The sequence below is a fragment of the Trachurus trachurus genome (genome assembly GCF_905171665.1).
Source record: "Trachurus trachurus genome assembly, chromosome: 15".
In the NCBI taxonomy this organism is placed as follows: Eukaryota; Metazoa; Chordata; class Actinopteri; order Carangiformes; family Carangidae; genus Trachurus; species Trachurus trachurus.
Genome location: NC_139906.1, coordinates 15,325,486 through 15,346,759, shown reverse-complemented (window position 1 = coordinate 15,346,759; position 21,274 = coordinate 15,325,486). Strand labels below are relative to the sequence as shown.

At 43.9% G+C, this 21,274-nt stretch overlaps 1 protein-coding gene across 2 annotated transcripts in view; it reads left to right on the top strand.

Moving 5' to 3' along the window:
- Window positions 1-2,844: 2,844 nt before the first annotated feature.
- The window catches only part of dlg5a (discs, large homolog 5a), a gene marked incomplete at its 3' end in the record, with an annotated part of 35,434 nt that continues 17,004 nt past the window's right edge, over window positions 2,845-21,274 (top strand). The window contains exons 1-10 of one of the 2 annotated variants that reach the window (XM_083988263.1): window positions 2,845-3,572; window positions 13,335-13,403; window positions 14,478-14,652; window positions 15,257-15,400; window positions 16,257-16,440; window positions 17,351-17,610; window positions 17,794-18,106; window positions 19,599-19,829; window positions 20,192-20,376; window positions 20,486-20,611. In XM_083988263.1, the coding sequence (XP_083844389.1) occupies window positions 3,269-3,572; window positions 13,335-13,403; window positions 14,478-14,652; window positions 15,257-15,400; window positions 16,257-16,440; window positions 17,351-17,610; window positions 17,794-18,106; window positions 19,599-19,829; window positions 20,192-20,376; window positions 20,486-20,611 (1,991 nt within the window). In that variant the 5' untranslated portion in view covers window positions 2,845-3,268. The remainder of the gene's footprint in view (window positions 3,573-13,334; window positions 13,404-14,477; window positions 14,653-15,256; window positions 15,401-16,256; window positions 16,441-17,350; window positions 17,611-17,793; window positions 18,107-19,598; window positions 19,830-20,191; window positions 20,377-20,485; window positions 20,612-21,274) is intronic. The other variant, XM_083988264.1, reaches the window with a different exon arrangement.

Genomic DNA, 21,274 nt, shown 5'->3' with positions numbered 1-21,274 from the left:
AACAGCTTCACCACAAGTGTGGATTCCAACCAGCAGAGGGGATGTGGATCATTGTTTGATGGCATAAGATCAATACACATAGTCACATAAATGTGTACACACTACATAGTTCTCCTCACTGAATATGTTCCAAGTCTCACAATCTGTACCAAAACCAATGGGTGATTCTTTAATTCACAGCGTTATTCTCAGTCAATGTGGTGGATACTTAATCTCTCTTTGCTTGAGTGGTGTATAAGGGCAGCATGTGTGGTTGCATGTGAAGCTCTCCACGCGTTATTAAGCCCTGTTGGCTTCACTTTAAATACTGTTGAACACACTTGACTGTAGAGATGTGGCTCTCTGCTCGGCTGGCTACAGTTGTGTGTGTGTATGTGTGAGTGCAAGAGAGTTAACTGCACTAGGATCAATAACTCTGTGGAGTGAGGAGGAGGGAGCATGTGGAATTGATAGCATCCATAAAACTGCCTCGGCCACATTAACCAAGTCTAGCATGTCTGCAGTGTTGTCGGAGGCCTCGGGGACCCTTTGGGTAACAGCCACACTGGAAGAGTCATTTTTGATCACATCGTGTTACAATCCACTAGAAGTGGCAGAGGAGGCCTGTGGGCTTTAGATGAATGTTTAAATTGCAATAACTAGACTTTTAATGAAGATTACATGCAATTATGTTGGTTTGGAAAAGATGATTTAGACATAATTACATGAAATTTAAAAGGAAGCATGTATCTGCCAACATTGTAGTGTTGTTATAATTATGATCAGAAACCTCCCATCTGTTGCAGGTGTCCAGCTGAAGGCTGTGTAATTCGCTGATAATTAAGAATAGCCTAGTTTAATATCTATTATAACTGATCTAATCATTTGGGAATCTTTCCCGCAGTGCTTGCGGTCTGAGAAATTGTGGGAAAATTAGGGCTTTACATAAAATGTTTTAATACAATGACAAATTATGCCAACAAACGTTTTCTAACAGCATCATCCTGGTGCATATTTGAAGGATAAAGGATAAAATGGATACACCATAGCTGAGAATGTCTAAGAAGTTAGCAGACAGTAATGTTGTTTTTCCATCCTTTCCAGACAGCTTTTTTTTTTTCATTTACTAGATTCATACTGTCAGTTTAAAAAAAAAATCCCATAAAATTTTCAGTTTGAGACTATTTGGCCAGGATAAATGATGGATATGCTTGTTGACAGTCTCTTCAATAAAAGATAAAGCTATTATCCATCCTGATCCGAGCTGCCTGATAAACAAATCTGTTAAATAATATTTCAGTAAATTATCAGACAGCTAGAAACACAACCCGTGTTGTCTAAATAATAAACTCATTCATACCCCCAAGATAAAAAGCATCAGGCTGTCTTCTCTATTCAAATGCGTGTCCTCAGAAGTAGGGTACAGACACAACTGTCCAATCTGTGTCAGCAGTGGGGATCTGCTTCCCTTTGATATGAATGAATTGTAATTAATTTTTCATCTAAAGGGATAGCACATGGTTGCACAAGCTATGGAGCCAGCATGGCAGAGAGACAGAAAGAAGGGAGCGAGAGACAGACTGAGAGAGTTGTAGATGTCACAATGAGATTCAGTGCATGCATGAATAAGGTCACGGTTTGAGAGGTATGCCTGCAGATGCCTGCCTCTGTGCCAACAATTTTTATTCAGCTCTAGAATGGAAGCAGTGCGCATCCATCATCATCATCATCATCATCATCATATTGTATTTCACAAATCCTGCTCGAACACACTTTTCATTTCAAAAGCACTTTTTTTTCACTAGCCACTGCCCTATCTTATCCAACACACAGAAAGAGTTCAAGCTGAAATTGGTTGTCGTGTTGCAGCTTGAATATAGAAACGTGCTGCACAAGCCCGTGGCTACAGCAACAGTATTATGCAAGGACTGAATAAAAATGCTTATATTTTTATCACTGCATTAGCATTTTTTTTCTACACCAAATAAGGGAGTCAGGGAGGTTAACCATTGACTGGGTTCTGCTGATTTGATATGTCTATGTTAAACCAAAAGATTATAATGAGGGATAAATACTTGGTTCATTGACAGTGTTTGACTGAATATTTATGGCATAAATTAATTTTGGTGATGATAAAGTGAAATACATGAAACGAACAGTACATAACAACAGTGGAAGCTTTCAGATTAAGCAGTCATACTGCTACATAAAAATACTCTGATAAGTCTTGAAGGAAAAATGTAAATCTTAGTATGAAAATGCAGAACAAAGTGTAGGCTATTCATAAAGCATATAACTAATCTTGGGGATGCTATTCCATTATATATGACATTTTATTATGGGATAAATGCTGTTGCATCAATTTGCTATAGCCTATAAGATAGTGTTATCTACCAAATCATGGTAGGTTTATGTTTTGTGTAAAATGTAGCCTATATTATGTAGTATTTGTGATGGAAGTAGCACACATTTGAGAAATAGCCTACTCAAGGACAACTATGTAATGTTATTTTTTGACTGTAGGCTACTTCAGTAAATAATCCACCACTGCAGACAATAGAACAAGCTTTTTGTGCTCTGTTAATCCTACATGCTTGCTTCCTACCTAAAAGATGAGGTCATTGTTTATCCACCTTTAACACTACATAGTTCGTTTAAAAAAAAAAAAAATCTCTAGATTTTCATGCAAATTCTCCCCATTCTCGTTTTTTTCCGCCTGGGATTTTCGACGTACTACGGAGCTGATGTGTACGCCCATTGAAGAAATAGGTGTGTTTTTTGTGAAAGCCCCGCCCCCTTTTCCCTTATTCGGTCATTGAACGGAACGTTGATTGACAGCGGGTAGCAGCTGCTGAGTCGCTCAGACATGGCGGAGGATACAGTGTAACTGAGGCTCAGCGGCGGAGTTACGTGAGTTTTCCCAGCAGTTGAGTCGGCGAAGGGCGCATTAAATGTTACAGAAGAAGAGGAAAATGTGTTCGGCTACAGCGTACTCCGAGGGGAAGCAAAAAACGACCTGAACTGCCACACACGAGTAAGATGGAAAAATGTATCGCTGTTTAGTGCAGTCAACAGCCTTGGGCAACAAATATGGCTTCTTGTGCCTTTTTCAATATGCTATAAAAATTGATCTCCCGTGCAACCTAACGCCGTGGTGGCTCCGGCGAACTTCTGCAAGCCGCGATAAGTTGAGTTCAATAATCGCTCGGTACTTTTGATCGGTAAGGATATTACACCTCACTTGGCCGTCTGGGTTAGCTGGGAAGCTACGGAACTACAGCGGATAGCAATGGAGCCAAAGCACAAAGAGTTGCTAGACCAGTGCCACCAGAACTTATTGGAGTCCATAACAGATGCGGACCGAGTGATCGAGCTGCTGATAGTTTCTGGTACCCTGAGTCAACTGGACAGGTTCGAGCTGGACCAGAACTGTTCGTCCAGCGCCGAGAAAGTCGACCACCTTTTGAAGATGCTGATGAACAAGGAGAGCGACCATTTCCTCGACCTGTGTGTGGCCCTGGAGAAGGCATACCCTGACCTGTACGCTGCCCTGTTCAGTAACAACGGCGGTGGACCCGTGGACCACTCCACCGGTAAGAGCTGACAACATACCGCTCATGAGTAGGCTTATTTATCAATGTGAGAGAAAAAAACGAGTGGACCACTGGCCACTGCGTAGCCCCCTGCCTTGGGTAGGCTGCTACAATCTGGGTGGTCTGGTGCAAGAAGACCGTGTGTGGATAGATGCACAACAGTGGAGCTTGGTGCTTCATTTATTGGCAGCCAAAACTGCATAAGATGATGATAGGGGTTGCAAGGTTCAGGCAACACTGCTGCTGCGTACAGCATGGTTGCACATTTGCAATCTGAACTAAATGAGTGCAACATTATAACATTAATTAATGCACTATAGCTTGCTTTCTTTGAACGGCTGGCCTGCAGATCTAATGCAGAGCCCATATGACTGTATTCTGCCATTACTATCATCCATCCTGCCCCCAAAAGGCTCCCAGTCACTGCAACACACAGATTACACATCCACAGTGTAGAGTGTGCATTTGGCTAGGTAATGATGGGCGATTCCTTCTAAACATAGTCTATATGATATTTGTATGCTGCAAAGAGAGGAGAAAACCAAAATCAATGATCTCATATCCAACACAAGCTCCAATTTGTAATAAATGGCATGATATGGCTAAGGTACATGAGGTTGCCTGACTTGTTTCCATGACAACGGGTGTACCACTGACATGTGGGCCCATATCGACCTGTACATGGGGTGTGTGAATGCGAGTGCGTGTGTGTAGCCTACCCATGCATGGTGTGGATCACTCTACCTTCTCAGATGGGAGAGGGAGAAGAACCGCACTGGTTTTCTTACCAGCCACAGATTTATCTCTTCAGTGGTGCGTTCATGCTACATTTTTAATTACAGTTTATTCATGATTTGATGTGCACGCTGTCCTTCACAGCAACTGCCTCCACTCTAGCGGTTTTTTGGGGTTGTTGTTGCACAGAGACAAAGGGCAACCAAGTGTAAAAGCCTCGTCTAGTTTTGCCTGTTTTGCTTTGTCTGAATGACTGAAGCCAGTCGGCTTACTCACAACCAGCCTCGTGCCCCGAGGGCTTGAATGCAGGATGAGCCTTGAGATCCAAACGTGGGGAGGAGACGCAGAGAAATGCTTCCCTTTGACACATCCCACATGTGAAACAAACCATGCAGCCTCTATCTCGTACATCATTTTACTACAGTCAGAGCTTTATTCCACACATGTCTGTGCCCTCTTTAAATCCATAGTTCACAGCTGCCAAGTTGTAGCATGTCTCTGTCTACTACCTGCAAACCGACCATAGCAGGTAATGCTGAGCTGGTGTCTTGCTCTGCTCTGCTGACTGGATCGCTAATGCTTTCTTAAGCTTTATTACTTTAATGTAAGTGAGTGTTGTTGCTACAGAATAACACAATGCACTGACAGCCATTCACATGTAAGTATCAGCAGAATTTGACCCGGTGTTGGTTCCTTGACTCTGCCTTGGATTTGACAAAGTGGAATTGGGCTTTTTTTTTCTTTTTTTTTTCTCCACACACCTTTACAGACTGTAGCGCTTGAGGCCTCAGAGCTGACCTGCCCTGTGCTAGGAGAGAGAGTGAGTCTGGCTAGTCAGCCTGCGGTTATTCAACAGAGGATTAGGCCCTGCTCTCCTCTCTCTCTGGTGTAAACTCTCTCCGTGAGACACGCTTTATCATGCCTCTACAATCCTCTGTTATTAGTCGCCACGCTCTTGGCTCCTTCTGTTTCGACTCAAGTGTTGTGGTTGTTCCTCCTTCTTTTTTTTCTTCCAAATGTGCTTTTGATTATCTTTAGTGTAGTGATTCGCCTGATGCGATTACCGCATTTTAACCACACTTGTGTGAGAGACCGAAGACAAGCCGCTCGCAGTCGTAGCTCCAGGCAAAGAGAGGCACATAGGGGATGAAATGTTCAGAGCCCCGCCGGTGTGTCTGTGTGAGCGACACAGGGCGAGTGAGGAGAAGGAATATGAGTGTGTGTGATGAGTCTCACTGATAGCAACCTGCTCACAAGTCGTCCTCCTCTCATGCTGCCTGCCTGCTCTTGTTCTCAGATGTACGTCCTCCTCTGCCAGCTGAGCCTCCATGTACATACACACATATGCAATCGTCAATACTCCAAAGAAACATCCTCATCACCCCAAAGGAAAAGCACACAGATGCATGCATGAAAAAAAAGCTCACTTGTTTAAAGCTCGGGCTCTGTAAATTATTAGTGTTTTGCTGGCAAACTCCAACACATTTCTCGCAAACAAATCATTCATTATTTAGCCTGTTTTGTTCATCAGCGTGCCACGGGGGACTGTGGCTCACTCAAATTCTCAAACTCCGATTAAACTTCAGAGCAGACGATTCACTCTGAATATTGAGGATGATTGAAGTTTTTTGGGGAGGCTTATTTTGTTGTTTCTGCAAGACCAGAAGTTCTCCGCCGTTTCATAAATCCAAGCAGCTGCAATCAAGCTGATTTCATGCCGTGTCCCTCTCATCCCATTGCACTGCATTGGACAACATTTTACCTGAAAGAACAGAGCAGGAGGAGATGTACCTGCACATCCCCCCACTCTTTTCAGACTCAAAGGTCTGTGACAGTGATTTAAACGCATTCCGAGAGGCGGCAACACAATTCTCCCTGACAGGATGCAACGTCCACAGTCCTCCTCTTCTCTTCTTCTTCATCTTCTTCTTCTTCTTCTTCTTCCCCTGCTATCTGTTTGCTTTCATTTACTCATTGTTTTGGTGTCTCATTCCCATGCTTTATTGTCTTTTTTCTCTGACTCACCCTCCATCCCTTTCTAAACTAGTTTCTCCTTTTGTCCCTGACTTATTATATTTCTTTTCTCCCCGTTGAAGTACCCTTTGTTTCTTTGCACACTTAAATAGAGGGACACGCCAGAGAGACAGAAAGAGGGTGATAGAAAGACGGGGCAAGAGAGAGGTAGACAACAAGCCTTTTGTTGAGAAGTTGAGCAGGCCCAAAGTGCACAGTCAGCAGCTTGCTCTGTGTACAGCAGCCTAGGACATAGGCCAGTGTGTGTGTTGTTGAGTGGAGTGGGGTGGGGTGGGGGCTCTCTCCTCTCTGTCAACCAGTTTCTGTCCCACTCTATAAAGCACAGTGGACAGACAGGATGAGTTATGACCCTGACACTCTTGTCACGACCGCTGCTCTTAAATATCTCCCATGAGCCGGACCCCTCTTCCTCTCCTCCTCTCTTCACTTCGCCATTTCTCACGTGTCGCCACGCTCTTTCTTTTTTCCTCTCTTTGCACCACAGTCTGACCTTATCCTCCTCCCTCTCGGTGTGGAGAGGAAGCCATCAATTCATCTCCCGTTAACCGATGTTTCTGCTTTAGTGTGATTGATGACATTTGAGTAGATCACGTTCTAGATGAGTTGTGGGCGTGAGTTTTATTGCGCCGAAACGGGCCGGGTCCGCCTCTGTGAACCAGCATTGTGAGCTGCAACAGTTATTGTACAACAGTAATTATACAAAATTGTGTTCAATCGATTGACTAACCAATAAATCATCAAACATATTTATTAAGCAAAAATATCAATATGTACTTTGGTGTTTGCTCCTTAAATGAGAGTTTATTATGTCTTCAGTTCTTTTGCTAATCATTGGACTTAAAAAGCATTTACTAATATGATAGACTAAATGATTATTTGAATTATTGAAAATCATTGATGACGTCATTAGTTTCAGCCTCAGGTGAGTTGTAAGTGGCACTGTTAATGGTATTGGGTGTTTGGTCAGTAATGCTGCTCGATATATCTAATCAAGGCCTGAGGTTGGCCTCTCTACTTCCACTCGGTCACTGGTTTTGTTGTTCCCTTGTAAATGTGTTGCTCTATAGCACGCCACCCTTTTAGTGCAAAATTTGTATATTTTTTCACTTTAGCATTAATATCTGATGGCAGGTTTATCTACACTCTGAAAGTGCGAACCACAGCCAGAAGGCTGTACTGAGAAAGAGGACTTCATTACCATTTTACACATGTTCCTCCGCTTTCTAATTACCCCACAAGGTAGAGGAAATGCCAGCATCTAAATGTTTACCAGCGCTATGAAGTCATGGAAATAAACAGCATCTCTCTTTGCCCTCCCTGCTTTGTTCTGCAGTGTTTTTCTTTCTATTCCACCTCCCCTCTCCTCCCATCACGTCGTCTCCTCCACCCTTGACTCTCCTTGTTTGCTATCTCTTTAATTCTCTACCTTTTCCTTTTTTTTGTCTGTCCTGATGACACATGTCGTCATCCGTCCTTCAGTTCCTTGCACGTGACCCCAGGTCAAAGTGACCTGCTCATCAGCAGATGATAATGTTGGCGACGATTATTAGTGCTTTCACTTTTGTATAGATTAGAAACAAGAAAAAAAGGACGATGTGCCACAGAGGTCACAGAGCAGATTCAGGTGAACCATAGAATGAAGCTCCAGCAATGATTTAACTCAACTGAAATGTTTTGGTGTAAAACCAGTGTTAATAAGTGTTAATACCAAAAGAGCAGAACCCCTGATGACATTTATGTTGCTGATAATCGCTATACAGTAGAAAACGGCCTGTTTGTCACGTCCACATTGGTAGGGCTGACTCATTTAATGTGCATTTTTCCTTCCACATGAGATTCCTTTCTCTCTGTGACCTTTAAAGAATTATAGTGCAATTTAATCATCTGAATTTTTTCTCAACTCACAATGAAAATGCTTTCAGAATAAACATAGTCTCCTCTGATTAAACATGAAAGGAATGTCACAAAGATTACCCAAATTCCAATAGTGGGTTTATTCCACACAGACAGGCTGTTGGCAGTGTTTTGGCTTATATTTGTCCAAGCTGTGTAGCTGAGCATTTGGAGGACATGCAGGCATCTTTCACCTTTTTTTTTTCTCAGATGTTTTTGACCCAACCCTTGGCACGAGCAGGCAAAGCTGGTCAAAAAGAAATTATATCTCATTTATGCTGAGCTAGAGCTCTTTGCAGAGAGAAAACCCATTATGGCTTGCTGATAATGGGCCGGGCTGGATAGCAGTCAGGGGATTTTTTTGGACTTTGGTGCTGCTCAGCACTTCTGACAGGTCTGCTGGGCTGAAGAATCGGGGCCTCTTAGGTTTTCTTCCATGCATCTCCTTGCCCCCCCCCCCTTGTCCCAGAGTGTTTACACAGATCCAAAACGACTTTATTGCTGCACCTGAGGAAGACGGTCTTGCATTTCAATCAGCAGAATAGCAGATCTTATTTTGAGACACGCCACAGGGCAGACATGGACCTTTTTTTTTTTGAGTGAAAAAAGGTGGGTGGGTTGGACCACAGGCTCGAGCTGTGAGTCAGGCGATGTGCGTGCGGTTGAGTAATCCTGGCTCATGGAGTCATCATGTTAGATGTCTTCGTGTTTATGTTTCGTGTAGACCCCTTAAATCAGATGATCAATCCCTTACCCAGCAGCAAGGCTTCACTGGCTCATTGCCCAGAATCTTGGCCTGTCGTGTCATTGCCTCCCCAGAAGTTAGGCCCACTGCATGGCTTACTGGAAGTCCCACAGTACAGGGAGGGGATTGGATGAGGGGAAATTATGTCATATTTATACACCAGAATTTAAACTTTAAACCGATTTTTGGGATGAGGTGTATCGGATGCAGGGGCCTGAGTTTTTGATACTGCCCTGAGTGTGATGAGCAGCCAGACAGGACTGATCCGGTTTAAATACAGTCTCTTGGTCACTGATGTCATACATAAATAAATCTTCAGCTCCTGAGAGTCCGTAGTTGATGTGATGTAGTTACAGCTTCCTGTTACCTTTCACACGCAGGATAAATCTCGGTTACACAAAGTGACACACACACATGCTTTAAATAGAAAAATGGCAAAAGAGCACTGGTTCTTGTTTTGATACTGTGAATATATTAAAGTTTGGGATTAGTAGCCAGTATCAAAGCGGAGTAGGTGGGATCACCACATCACTGACTGAAGCTGCATCCTCCATACAGGGAGCAGGATTTAGAGAATGTGATGTGATGCCAGGGTAAAAGAGATACTTGCTGCTCGCTGGCTTAACGCTGACATATCCTTCATCCTCACTTAAGCACACTGTAAAATGAGTGGGTAGTAGTTTTCAAGCGTGTTATTAGTGTTGCTGTTATTTTCGCTTCTATAGTTTAACGGCTGTGAAGCTGAGGACACAAAAGGAGATGGAGCATAAAGAATATTTGGACTCTGCTTGGTGTGTGTGACTCCTTTTTTTTTTTTAATCACTGTTGCTCACTGACAGTGAGAAGAGCTGACAGCGGCTAATAAAGGATAGTTCGCAGTATTATTTTTGGAATGCTAATGCAGCTCTTTTACCAAGTGGCCCTGAAAATTTTTTGGTCTGTGATGTTCTTGGGAACAGAAACGGGCGCCTCGGCTGCTGCTTCGAATCCATAGTTTCAAGGCTTGTCAACATGCTCTGATAACAGGAGTTTGAAGCAGCGGCAGAGTCCAATCGCCGTGATAATCATACGTGCGTTACGTTTTTTGGAAACACTCTCGTTGTCAGATAAGAGAATTTTCTGGAGCGGATGAATAATTTAGCCTCGCCCGACGGTGGAAGCCAGACTTTGCATCTTTGTTTGATAAGGCTCTCCCTCTCCTCCATCAGCCTCTCAACTCTTATGCTCCTTCTTCCTCTCCACGCTACAGAATTTACTATTCCTCTCATCCAGCCTCACCATGGCAACGCGTGTCATGTCGCCTTATGTGCTGGAGAACATAATCTGGTTGTCTGAAGCAACTGTTGGTGGTTGAGCGCATTGCTTGATTGGGAGGGAAAGCAGAGTGGAGAGAGGGAGGAGTTGGGGAAGGGGGGGTGGGGGGTAGTGGAACCCCTTAGGTAGGGCGAGTACTCCCCTGACCTATTTAGATCACAGCGCGGGCCTTTGTTGCTGTCGCCTCAGGTTCTCCACTGAATATTTCTCACCTTTAAAGTGCATCTCTCGATGGAAGTCAGTAGCAGATGCTCGCTCCTTGTTAGCATATCTAATGGCCCCGGATAAAATCTGTCGTGATGTATTTATCTGTTAATGTGAACGTTGGCTGTGATTTCCCAGGTCTGATCTGACCTGTCTGTCTGTCGTTGGCGCTGAGAGATGGATTCTCCCACTATATATCATCAGATCTATGCAGCCCTAATGGAGAGCTGTTTGATTGATGCAGGGAATGTGTTTACAAATGATCAACCTCACTAACCATGGCTGCTGCTGCTAATTGCTATCGATGATTAAAAGCCTGTTGGAAAAGGCTAATGTCCCTGACCCATCGACCACCACATAGCCCGCTTGTATCTGATGTGCAATCCATACTGCCTCCATTCATTGGGGTGCTTACGGGGTTAACCAATCAGCCTATTACAACGATCTAAATATGGGAATTCTGGTGCACATGTTTGCCCTTGCAGCCAAATCAGATACCGAGGATTGCCCCAGAACTGGCCGGTCCACAGGAGTTATGGTCTCTGGTGATTGGCGAGTGTCCTGAGTGGTGCAGATTACTACAGATTTTAATTTATCTGAGTGTTTTAGCTTCCAAATCACCAAATGCAGCATTCGAGAAGCTACATTTTTAGGCTTTTCCTGGCACAGAGCTTTCTGACTCTGTACAGTTGTTTAAAAAAAGATTTATCCTCCAGCTGAGCTGGCATAAGACCGCTCGGTAGGTTCACGTCTTTTACCATGAGACTCTGTCAGTCGGATTCTGGGTTCAAGAAGGCAGTCGCTGCTTTTCAGTGCAGCCAAGGAAACGAGCTGGAGCCTTTTGCATAGCAGTGTTGATTGTAGAGAACTAATGCTGTGCAGCTGTTCTCATCATGTCTGATGGAACAATATGAAATCAAAACTGTGTGCTCGGAGCACTTTGCAGAGTAAAAGTGTTGAGCATCAGGGAACGTCAGAACAGATTAAAAGTCTTTCCGCCCTGCTCCTCTCTCTCTCCTTTATTCTACAGTCTTTCGTCTTCCTTCTCTCACTCTTTGTCTCTCAAACACCCCTCCCTCCTTATCTCTTTTGCGACTTAGTTAGGCTATCTCCTTTCATCTGTCCTCCTCTGCTCCATGCGTTCCTCTTGTTTCCCCTCTTGCCCCCCTCTCATCTCCTCTGCTCTGCTCTGTCTGCGGGGCCTAAGATGGAGTGGCTCAGTCGCACAGAGCTCATAGTTAATTAGGCTTGGCCTTGTCACACATTGAGGGCTGGAGCCAGAGCTGTAGCTAAACCCAGTGGGGAGGCAAGGACAGAGATGGAGATCTAGAACAGTTGGCGTCAATCTATTGCCTGCTGCTGACAAAGCCAGCTAGCATTCCCCTGCTCTCTTAACCCTGTATATTCAGTGTGCATTTACCACATTAAATTAGTATTATCTGTGCTTCACTGTGCTGCTTATGCAGGTTCCAATTTTTTCTATTATTCCTTAGAGTACAGTTTTTTTGTCTTTGTTGTTTATAAATGAAACACCTTTGAGTTTTGGACTATGGGCTCAACATGAAGCACATTTGAAACTAGGGCAGCACAACATGTAAAAAGCATCATGTTGTGATTATTTGGGCCGATATTGAGGCGTGCAATTTCAGTTGGGATGGTCATTTTAACTTGAAAAAATATATAAAATTGATCATGTGATTTTATTGTTTTGGGGTTTTTGTACCAAACAATCATGTCCCATTATGTCTTGAGAGTATGATTTGTTGACTGGGGGCATCTCTGTAGCAACACAATACTTATGGCGTTAACAAAGCACATTGCATGTGACACATTTGACCATTCGAAGACAATTGTAGCTCCTGTGATTTGGGTATTGCACCTGGCCGTATTGTGATCTTTTATTATACTGCAGTGAACAATGCAGCTCAAAAAATATCACACAGATATCAATAATTACAATAATTGATAGCAACAGATCTTATCTATTATTGTTTTTTCACTCATTTAAATCTTTGATAAGTCTATTCAACTTTATCAGTGGAAGCATTTTTCAAAGTGCGCCGGTTACACAAGGGTCTCATCCACCATAAATTCTGCTGATAATTGTGTTCTTGCTGCACCTAACACATCAACATTTGGATGTGTGGGGATATGCATTCTGGGTGAAATTCTATTTTAAACCATCTGCTCCTCTTGGAAAAAGAAAGAGCGCTTTAGTGTTACAATAGCGTATATGTCTTCTGCAGTATGCACAACTGTAAGATGTCTTTTAAACAAATCCTGTGCATGCTGTCAGCCATATTTATGTTGCCCTTTGGATGAGGCACTCTGCAGTATAATGGGGATCTGCATAGTCTCTCCTATGGATTGTGGTAGCCTGTGTGAAATATCCCCCAGCTTAACGGTGTGTACAGCTATTCAGATAGGGAATCATTTTCTCTCTTTTCTCTCTCTCTCCCTCTCTTTCTCTCCATGTGCTTGACATAAAAAGAGAAAATCCCATTTCAGCCGTGACATTCTGCCTGTGTAGCAGAAACATACAGGGACTATACATCAAAGCAAGGCAGAGTGCACTGCACAGTGAGGGAAAGGAGGTTTAATGACGACGGCGGTCTGGAGTGATAATATAGAGCCGCTAAGAAGGAGCATTGAAGTTATTATTCCAAGTATAAACCTTGCACCAAATTCATTATACAACTGTGGATGGAATATGAAGCGGGCTGTGTAATATATATATTTTTTTACCACATTGCACGGTCAATTAATTCATGCTTGCGTATAATTGGTCAATCAATCCATCAGCGCTCTGTGTCTGAATGTATCTCTTCTCTTGGCAGGTTCCACATACAGCGTCCTGTCCACCATGCCCTCTGACTCCGAAAGCAGCAGCTCCCTCAGTAGTGTCGGTATGTATAATGACCCAAAAAGCCTGTTATGCTGTGTGTGTGTGTGTCTGTGTGTGTCATGCCAGGTCAGACAGGTTCTATACAACAAGCAAATACTGTACACCGTAGAAAGTCAAATCAGCATGTCTGTATTACGTGTGTTTACTGTTTACTGATATTGGCATCTGATTGTCTACAGGGTTAAAGTTCAGGGAGCTGGCCTTTATTTTTCCTTTGCTTGAAACCCCACATTAAGGCAATAATGCTCACCCAACATCTTCCTCTTCCCTGGAGGAAGTTTTGCCATGCTTGTCTTTCCCTAGTTTTGACAAAGGTCCAAATGACTCAGCTGTGTTACATAAACCTCCAAAAGGGCCAAATGTTGAGCCAAAGATGAACATAATCCCCAGGTTTCCTGCCATGGCTGTTCTTTTCTATGAGGAAAACAACCCTCAAAATGACTCATTAATGGTGTAAAGTTTTTTGTCAGAATCTGTCTATCTGGCAACGTGTCAAGTACACAGAATAAAAGGGAATGACCTTGTTATTTTAAGGACAAATCCTCCTCTGTTAAAATCAATCTGTTGAATTTTAATCTCAGTCATGACAGGTGGAATTGAACTGTCAGGTCTGATAATAGCGGCATAAAGGCCTGGGTAAAGAAAATGAAGCTATTGAGAGAGGAATCCTTTATAAATGAAGTGTTTCAGTTATTAGAATTCCAAACACAATGCTTAAAACTAATCAAATATATACCTGGATACTATGGTTTAAAAGGTAGAGAAATAACCAGAGACGTAGTACATCAGCACACTCCTATCTGCTCCTTCTGCCTTTGACTTTCATGGCAGAGGTTACAGATGTGTGGTTTTATAAATCCAATGTAATTTTCAGCAACTTTTCAGTAAATTCTCACGGAGCAGATTAAACAGTCTTCAGTCTATTGTGTTGCAATTACATTTTTTTTTACAAGTTGAGATACATTTAATGCTCCGAAGCTTCTGAATGATGGCGTGAATTGCACTTTGGAAACTTTATCCCACTGTGCGCAGATCAATAGTCCCAGCCCCCTCGGTAATGTGCTCAATGTTGCAGGTTCGCCCGTTAACGGCGAAGCGTCCTCCCCGCCCCCAGCCATCAACGACAACCGGCCATCCGGTGACAACCTGGACACCATCCTGTTCCAGCTCCGCCAGGTGACCAGGGAGAGGGATGAGCTCCGTAAGCGCCTGGCGTTGGCATCGCCCGGGACCACCTTCGATGACTGCAGGTGCAAATCCTAGCCTGTCTGCCAAGTTTTTGTTGTTGTTGCTGTTTTTTTTTTTCTTCTTCTTCCTTGTGGTAACAATTGAGTTTGGCTGATGTCTATGAAACTGTCGACTGTGATTATAGATGCTTTTTTTGCCTAAATGAAATACATCAGATCCAACTATTGACCAGAGCTGGGATTTATTGCTCTGAGAGCAGCAAAGTTTATGAGTGGTAATGTTGACTCTCTCTCTGCTGTTAAAGGCACTGCGATGTCAGTGTCCTCCACTCTGGCTGCCATGTTTTCATCCCTGAATTCTCTGCTGTCTGGACTAATGTTGACTCTACCTTGCCGAGAGAGGCCACTGACACTGGCTGCTTAATTAACTTTAATGTGCTCCAGTTACCAGATGTGCCGTGTGTAGCAGATGAGTCGAAAGGACTGCTTTGCTTACATCAGTTTTTTTTTTAATCCTGTTTACGTTTAGTCAGACATTTCATTCCTGTTCTATGAATTCTCATACAAGGGGAAGGTCGGCCTCCTATCTGAGCCGTATTTGGCTGCATTATTATACAAGGCTACAGGAGAAAGTGTTGATTCCTCGCTCTTGCCTTTTCTCCTTAAGGCCAAATTCCAAAGCCAGTCATGACTATGAGCGTCTGAAAAGCCAGTGCATGAGGGCCATGGCAGATCTGCAGTCTCTCCAGAACCAGCACACCAAAACACTAAAGAGGTGCGAGGAGGCTGTAAAGGAGGCTGACTTCTACCAGTAAGTATTTCTCCCGTGGAGTGTCATGGTGCTTCTTTTACCTTGCTGGTTGCTAATGAAGAACTCATTACATTTTAAATATTTACCTGTGTTATGTAGTCTAAGTACAATGCAGCTAGTTGCTCCGATTTCCAAAGGAGAGCAGCGGTGAATGTGAGTGTCGGGGCTCATTACTGAAGTCCAACTGTTGTAGGATGAACAGTCTGTCAGCTGCCACCTGCTGCTTTTCAGCATAGAAATAATTAATTTTTATTGCATTGTTTTGCTGGAATGGTAACAAATACTGGCATAGTGTTGCAATTAACCTAATTGAAAGAGCTTCAGTCGGCTTTCATATTGAAGGGGAATTGGCACTACAAAAAAACATGCATGGTTTTAAAAGCTTGGAAATGGAGGCAATGTGATTTAATAATTCGGCTCGTAAGCCAAGGCAAAATTTCTGGAGCACAGCGGCTGATCATATAGTGTATTAGCTATGGGAGAGTGTTACTGGTGAGAATATTTTCTAATATGATGGAAGCAAAAGATAAGTAGTCAAATTAAGTTAATAGCTAATGGGGTTGATATTTTACACAGAATAAAAATGACATGGTTGCTGTGAGCTGTTGGCTCAAGTTGCTCCAACAAAAGAACATCGCCTGCAGTCTATTCCACACATAAAGCTTCATTAAAAACATAAGCTTAGACATATTAAGTTAGCTGTGCTGTGTTTTGATGGTATACTAGTATTTGGTAACAGGTTCCTGGAAAAATGAACCTCCAGATACTCAAATTATCTTAAATCTTTTGAACATTTCACACGCTGAATATCACCTGTAGAAATTTCACATGTACAATGTGCGTTTCCTCTTTCCAGCATGTTGCACAGTCGGGTCCTGGGCGAGCAGACACAGCTGAAGGAGGAGATGGAGACACTCAGGAGGGACAATGCCCAACTTGTCCGAGAGCACAACCACCTAAAACAGAACTGTGAGGAGCTCAAACGGCTGCACAGTCAAGACCAGGCGGAGTTGGCAGACCTCCGGCAGCAGCAACAGCAGGTACACACACACACACACACACACACACACACACACAAACAAACACACACACACACACACGGTTTCTGCTGTAGCTGTCAGATATTATACAAGCAGGGACCTTAGATTTACTGAGGCGACACAGAATTTAGAGCCAGTGTACAAAATCAAACATGATTATTCACAAAAACTACACATTTAGTAGTCCAGAGGGATTTTTGCCTCATCATAGATTTTGTGACATTACATAATATCGTCTGTTGTCTTCTGTGTACTAAAGACCTTGTTCACAAGGGAGCTGAGGGCACATATTGGACTACTGTGCAGTACTGTCGCTCACAGCACCCGTGGGAACACTGCAGTGCTTAAGAGCACAGGGCAGTCAAGCAAATGGAAATGCATACAGAGCATTTCTGAAAAGGGCAAGTGCAGAAGAAAAGGGCCGTGGCTCGGGCAAAGGGCACACTGACCCAAACCATGTCCTTACAAGATCAGAGTATATGCAGTGTTGTGCTGTGTCGATGAGGTCAATACAGCCCTCAGGTCAAAGCAGCTCTCCCAGGAATCAGGAAGACTATATCAGCAAGACCTACAGTAATGAGACATTGAGAGAATGAGTAATGCGGTCTGAAGGACACACTCTACATATAAACCGGTTAATGTTGCAGGCCAGCCGTTCGTTTTTTTTTTTGTGTTTTTTACTTGCATGCTGTTCTAGAAATGCACTTACACTTACAAAAGCCATTGTTTAAGCTGGCACTGGTTTTTGCTTGCGCTGTAAAAATCCTGCCGACACGTTGATGCCATCTGCTGCTAAGGTGGGGCACAGCAAATACAGGCTCAGCTCAGCCCCATGCGACAACAACATTTTGAGCACCACCCTTGTACGTGCAATAAAGTGGCATTTATGACTTTGTTCTGTGCCGACCAGGTAATGAGAGAGAAAGGCTCGTCAGAGGTGCTGAATAAGCTGTACGACACGGCCATGGACAAGCTGGAGGGTGTGAAGAAGGAGTACGACGCCCTGAGCAAGCGCTACAGCGAGAAGGTGGCCAACCACAACACCGACCTGAGCCGCCTGGAGCAGGCCGAAGAGGAGAACCGGCGGCTGCAGAAGCAGCTGGATGCGTTGCTCAAACAGCGCGACTCAGCCATGCACTACCAGCAGCAGTACTCCACCTCTATGAGAAGGTGAAAGCAGCACACACAAAGCACTTGAGATGAGAAATGTATAATATATGAGATATTAATGCTTAAATCAGTGCAGCAGAGGTAACACCTGTAAACACACATAGGAGCAACTGCTGCCATGAGCTGTGCCACTACAGCATCCTAAAATGTAGCACCTCTTCATGTTCCCCCCTGCTCCTCCAGGTTTGATTCAGTGCAGCAGGAGCTGAACAAGTCCTCGGCCCAGAACAAGGAGCTGCAGAGAGAGATGGAGCGCCTGCAGTCGGAGGTGACGCGCTACAAGAACCTGCAGCTGAAATCGGCCAAGGACTGCGAGAAGTACAAGGAGGAGAGGGACTCGGTGTTCAACGAGTATCGTCTGATCATGAGTGAGAGGGACCAGGTGATCAAAGAGCTGGACAAGCTGCAGACAGAGCTGGAGGCAGCCGAGGCCCGACTGAAGAACACCTCCTCAGAGAGAGTGGTGGCCAGTGAGGAGTTGGAGGCGCTCAGACAGGTAACAGGCAGAAGATGTACACAAATAACACACTAACAGATGCACACTTATCATGATAAAATTTGGAGCACTCTCCAGTAACCTCTCTGCGTAATAACTGTTCTTATAAATTGTCACAAACACAAATAATATGACAATATAATAATCTCAGATATTTCAGACAAGGTCAAACTGATTCATGAACAACAAAACTAAACCTTTTCTTGTCATCAGATGTTTTACAGACATGAAAGTAAAAAACCTAAAGGGTTAGAGTTAGAATTTTTTAGGAACTATGATTAGTTGCTTTCTTGTAAACAGTTAGATGAGATCATCAATACCAGTCTCATGCCCCTCTGTGGTAAGACATGTATCCAGAGACAGTTAGTTTAGCTTAGCATTAATAGTGCAAACAAGGAAACAGCTTGCCTGGCTCTGTCCAAAGGTAATCTGTCTGCTGGCACATCTAAACAATCATATAATATCCTGTTTGTTTAATCCCGAATGGTTATGTGCTTGGCTATTTCCTGTTGCTAGGCAAACAGTGGATATTCAAGGAAGTTACTGGTTGAGGCCAAGAACAGTTATGGCAGATAAAGCCCCCATAAAACGGCAAAATGTTGTTTTTGTTTGTAGACATTCAGCTACATACGTACATAAGACATGTGCGTTTTGTTGAATGTCTCATCTGACTCTCAGCAAAAGAGCATATAAATGCATTTCCCAAAATGTGGCACTTTTCTTGTAACCTATTACCAAACCCCAGACCCCTGTTGTGCAGTAGTCTGAAAATAACACACCCCAAATAAAAAGATCACCTTTCGGTTGCAGTCACAACCTTATGTCCTATGAAAGCTTTAAATGTTCCGACCAGAAAGTCAGATTGAGTGTAGAAGCTCCTGAACTAAAGTCACAGCTGCAACGACGTGTGAATCCTAAAATCCTGTACACAGATTGGATCAGGAGACTTGGTGCAAAACAAGCAAATAGTTAATTTGTCGAGGCTGTGTGAAGACTCAGTTGGGTGCAGACCAAAACACACCTAAAGAAGTGCTACCAAAGCCAAAGCGTGCAGTGAAACCTGTCATGACTCATCAATCAGTGTCCTGCTGACGGTGACTGAGGAGAGAAGCCCATCTACTTGTATGTCCACCGCATCCTTCAAGAACTATAAACGTCAGTTTAAACTATTCCCTCTGTGAGAGTTTAATATCAGCCTAATAAATCAGGTTTTCAGTGTGTGTGTGTGTGTGAATGGCTCGGGCCTGGCATCCATATTTCAGCCAGTGGATCAAAGGCTATTTTCACCCAGAATACCGTACAAAAATAGCTCTGCCCCACCGCCTCCTTTTTGAAGAAGATCTCTGAACAGCGGTTGACAGACAAAAGAGATTCATAACTAGTGTTGGATCACTCTGCATTGGCCCGCAAATACTTTTTTTTCACATCGCATTAATGACTCACAGTGTTGAGATGCCCTCATTCCATTTTGGCCCCCTTTGTTCTGTGACAGGAGTTGAACTCATCGCTGGTGGACCGCGACAGGGCCATCTGCGAGAGGAACGAGCTGCTGGAGAAGTACTGCCACGAGGTGAAGGACAAGGCCGAGGCCCAGAAGGAGCTGAGCCAGGCCTGCAAGGATATCGAGACGGTCCGGGAGGAGAGGGACGTGGCCCGCAAGGAGAGAACGGAGGCCATCATTCAAAGGGATCAGTTACTGCGAGAGTACTACCAGGCCAGACAGGTAACAAACAACACCGCACTTTTGATTTGACAGTATGAAGTCAAAGGTTGGACACATGATAAAGAGCTTAGTGCAGCCAGGGAGCTGTCAGTCGGTGGATTACAGCATGTCATTGGACTGAAGTGGATTTAGGTCGCACCTCTGTCTGATCACTAGATGGCCCGGCAGGTCGCATGTCCCTGAACCTTAGAGACTTGAAAGATGAGCTTTTGGGTTGTTTAAAAGTCACACATCCTGATTAGTTTCTTAATTTGCAGCTTTTAATATTTCTGTCTCTTTCTCTGACCTTTATCGTTTTGGATGTTGTAACAGAACACGTGTTTAGTCAGTTAACCTCATTCATGTGTGCTCAATGTTCACAGAAACAAGACTCGGCCACCCTGGACATGGAACGAGCCAATAAGGAGATCGAGATGCTGAGGAAACAGTATGAGGCCATGTCTCAGGAACTGAAGGAGGCCACGCAGGAAGCTGAGGTGGCCAAATGTCGTCGGGACTGGGCCTTCCAGGAGAGGGACAAAATAGTGGCGGAGAGGGAGAGCATAAGGTCAGTCTGTGTATTGGTTTGTTAAAGAGTCCTGATGAAGTTAGTCGACTCATCTGCTCCACCATATTCTCACATCACTCCTCACCACCTCTCTCCTCTTCTTTCCCAGGACTCTGTGTGATAATCTACGGCGGGAAAGGGACCGGGCGGTCAGCGATCTGGCCGACGCCCTGCGAAATCTGGACGACATGAGGAAACAGAAGAACGACGCGTTGCGAGAGCTCAAAGAATTGAAGTGAGTCGTCACCGTGGAGGACAGGCTCGTGTTTGCGATCCAAAGAAAATTCTTGAGCAAGCACACAAACAGCATTTTTGACTCTACTGAGCCAACTTCGTGTGCCACGCCGTCTTTGTCTCTATAAGCTGTTGTCCTCAGTGTGTGGCGAGGCGTAAGCTGTGCTATTCCGCCTTTGGAGACATCACCGAGCTCAGTTGTTTATCTGGCGCCATTTCCACATGCCCAGATTAAAAGTGTAATCCCAGAAAGCGTCAGTGTTTTGGACACACATAAATATTTAGTCTCTCACTGTCTCTACCTCCCTGTCTATGAACGTGCTCATAAGGCATGTAAAAGCTCCCTCTGCTGGCGGAAGTGCATATGACAAGCACTCTTGAGTCAAAAGCCTTGAACGCCCTACACAGTGTGCTGTGACTTTGAGAGTTTCTTTCGTTATCCTCTTTAAAGAACAATGCAAAATTGGGGCTTTAATGGCACAGCCACCCTCAAGGCATGCCTCAATGGGACACCATACATCTTACTGACAGAGGGGGCATGGTGTGCATTCTACTTTTAGGTTTCCCTATGAGTAAATATACATTAAATTCCCTAAATGAAAGATGTGAGGTATAACGCAAGGAAAGAAGGATCAAAAAAAGGAAGGTCAGTCAGGTATAGCAT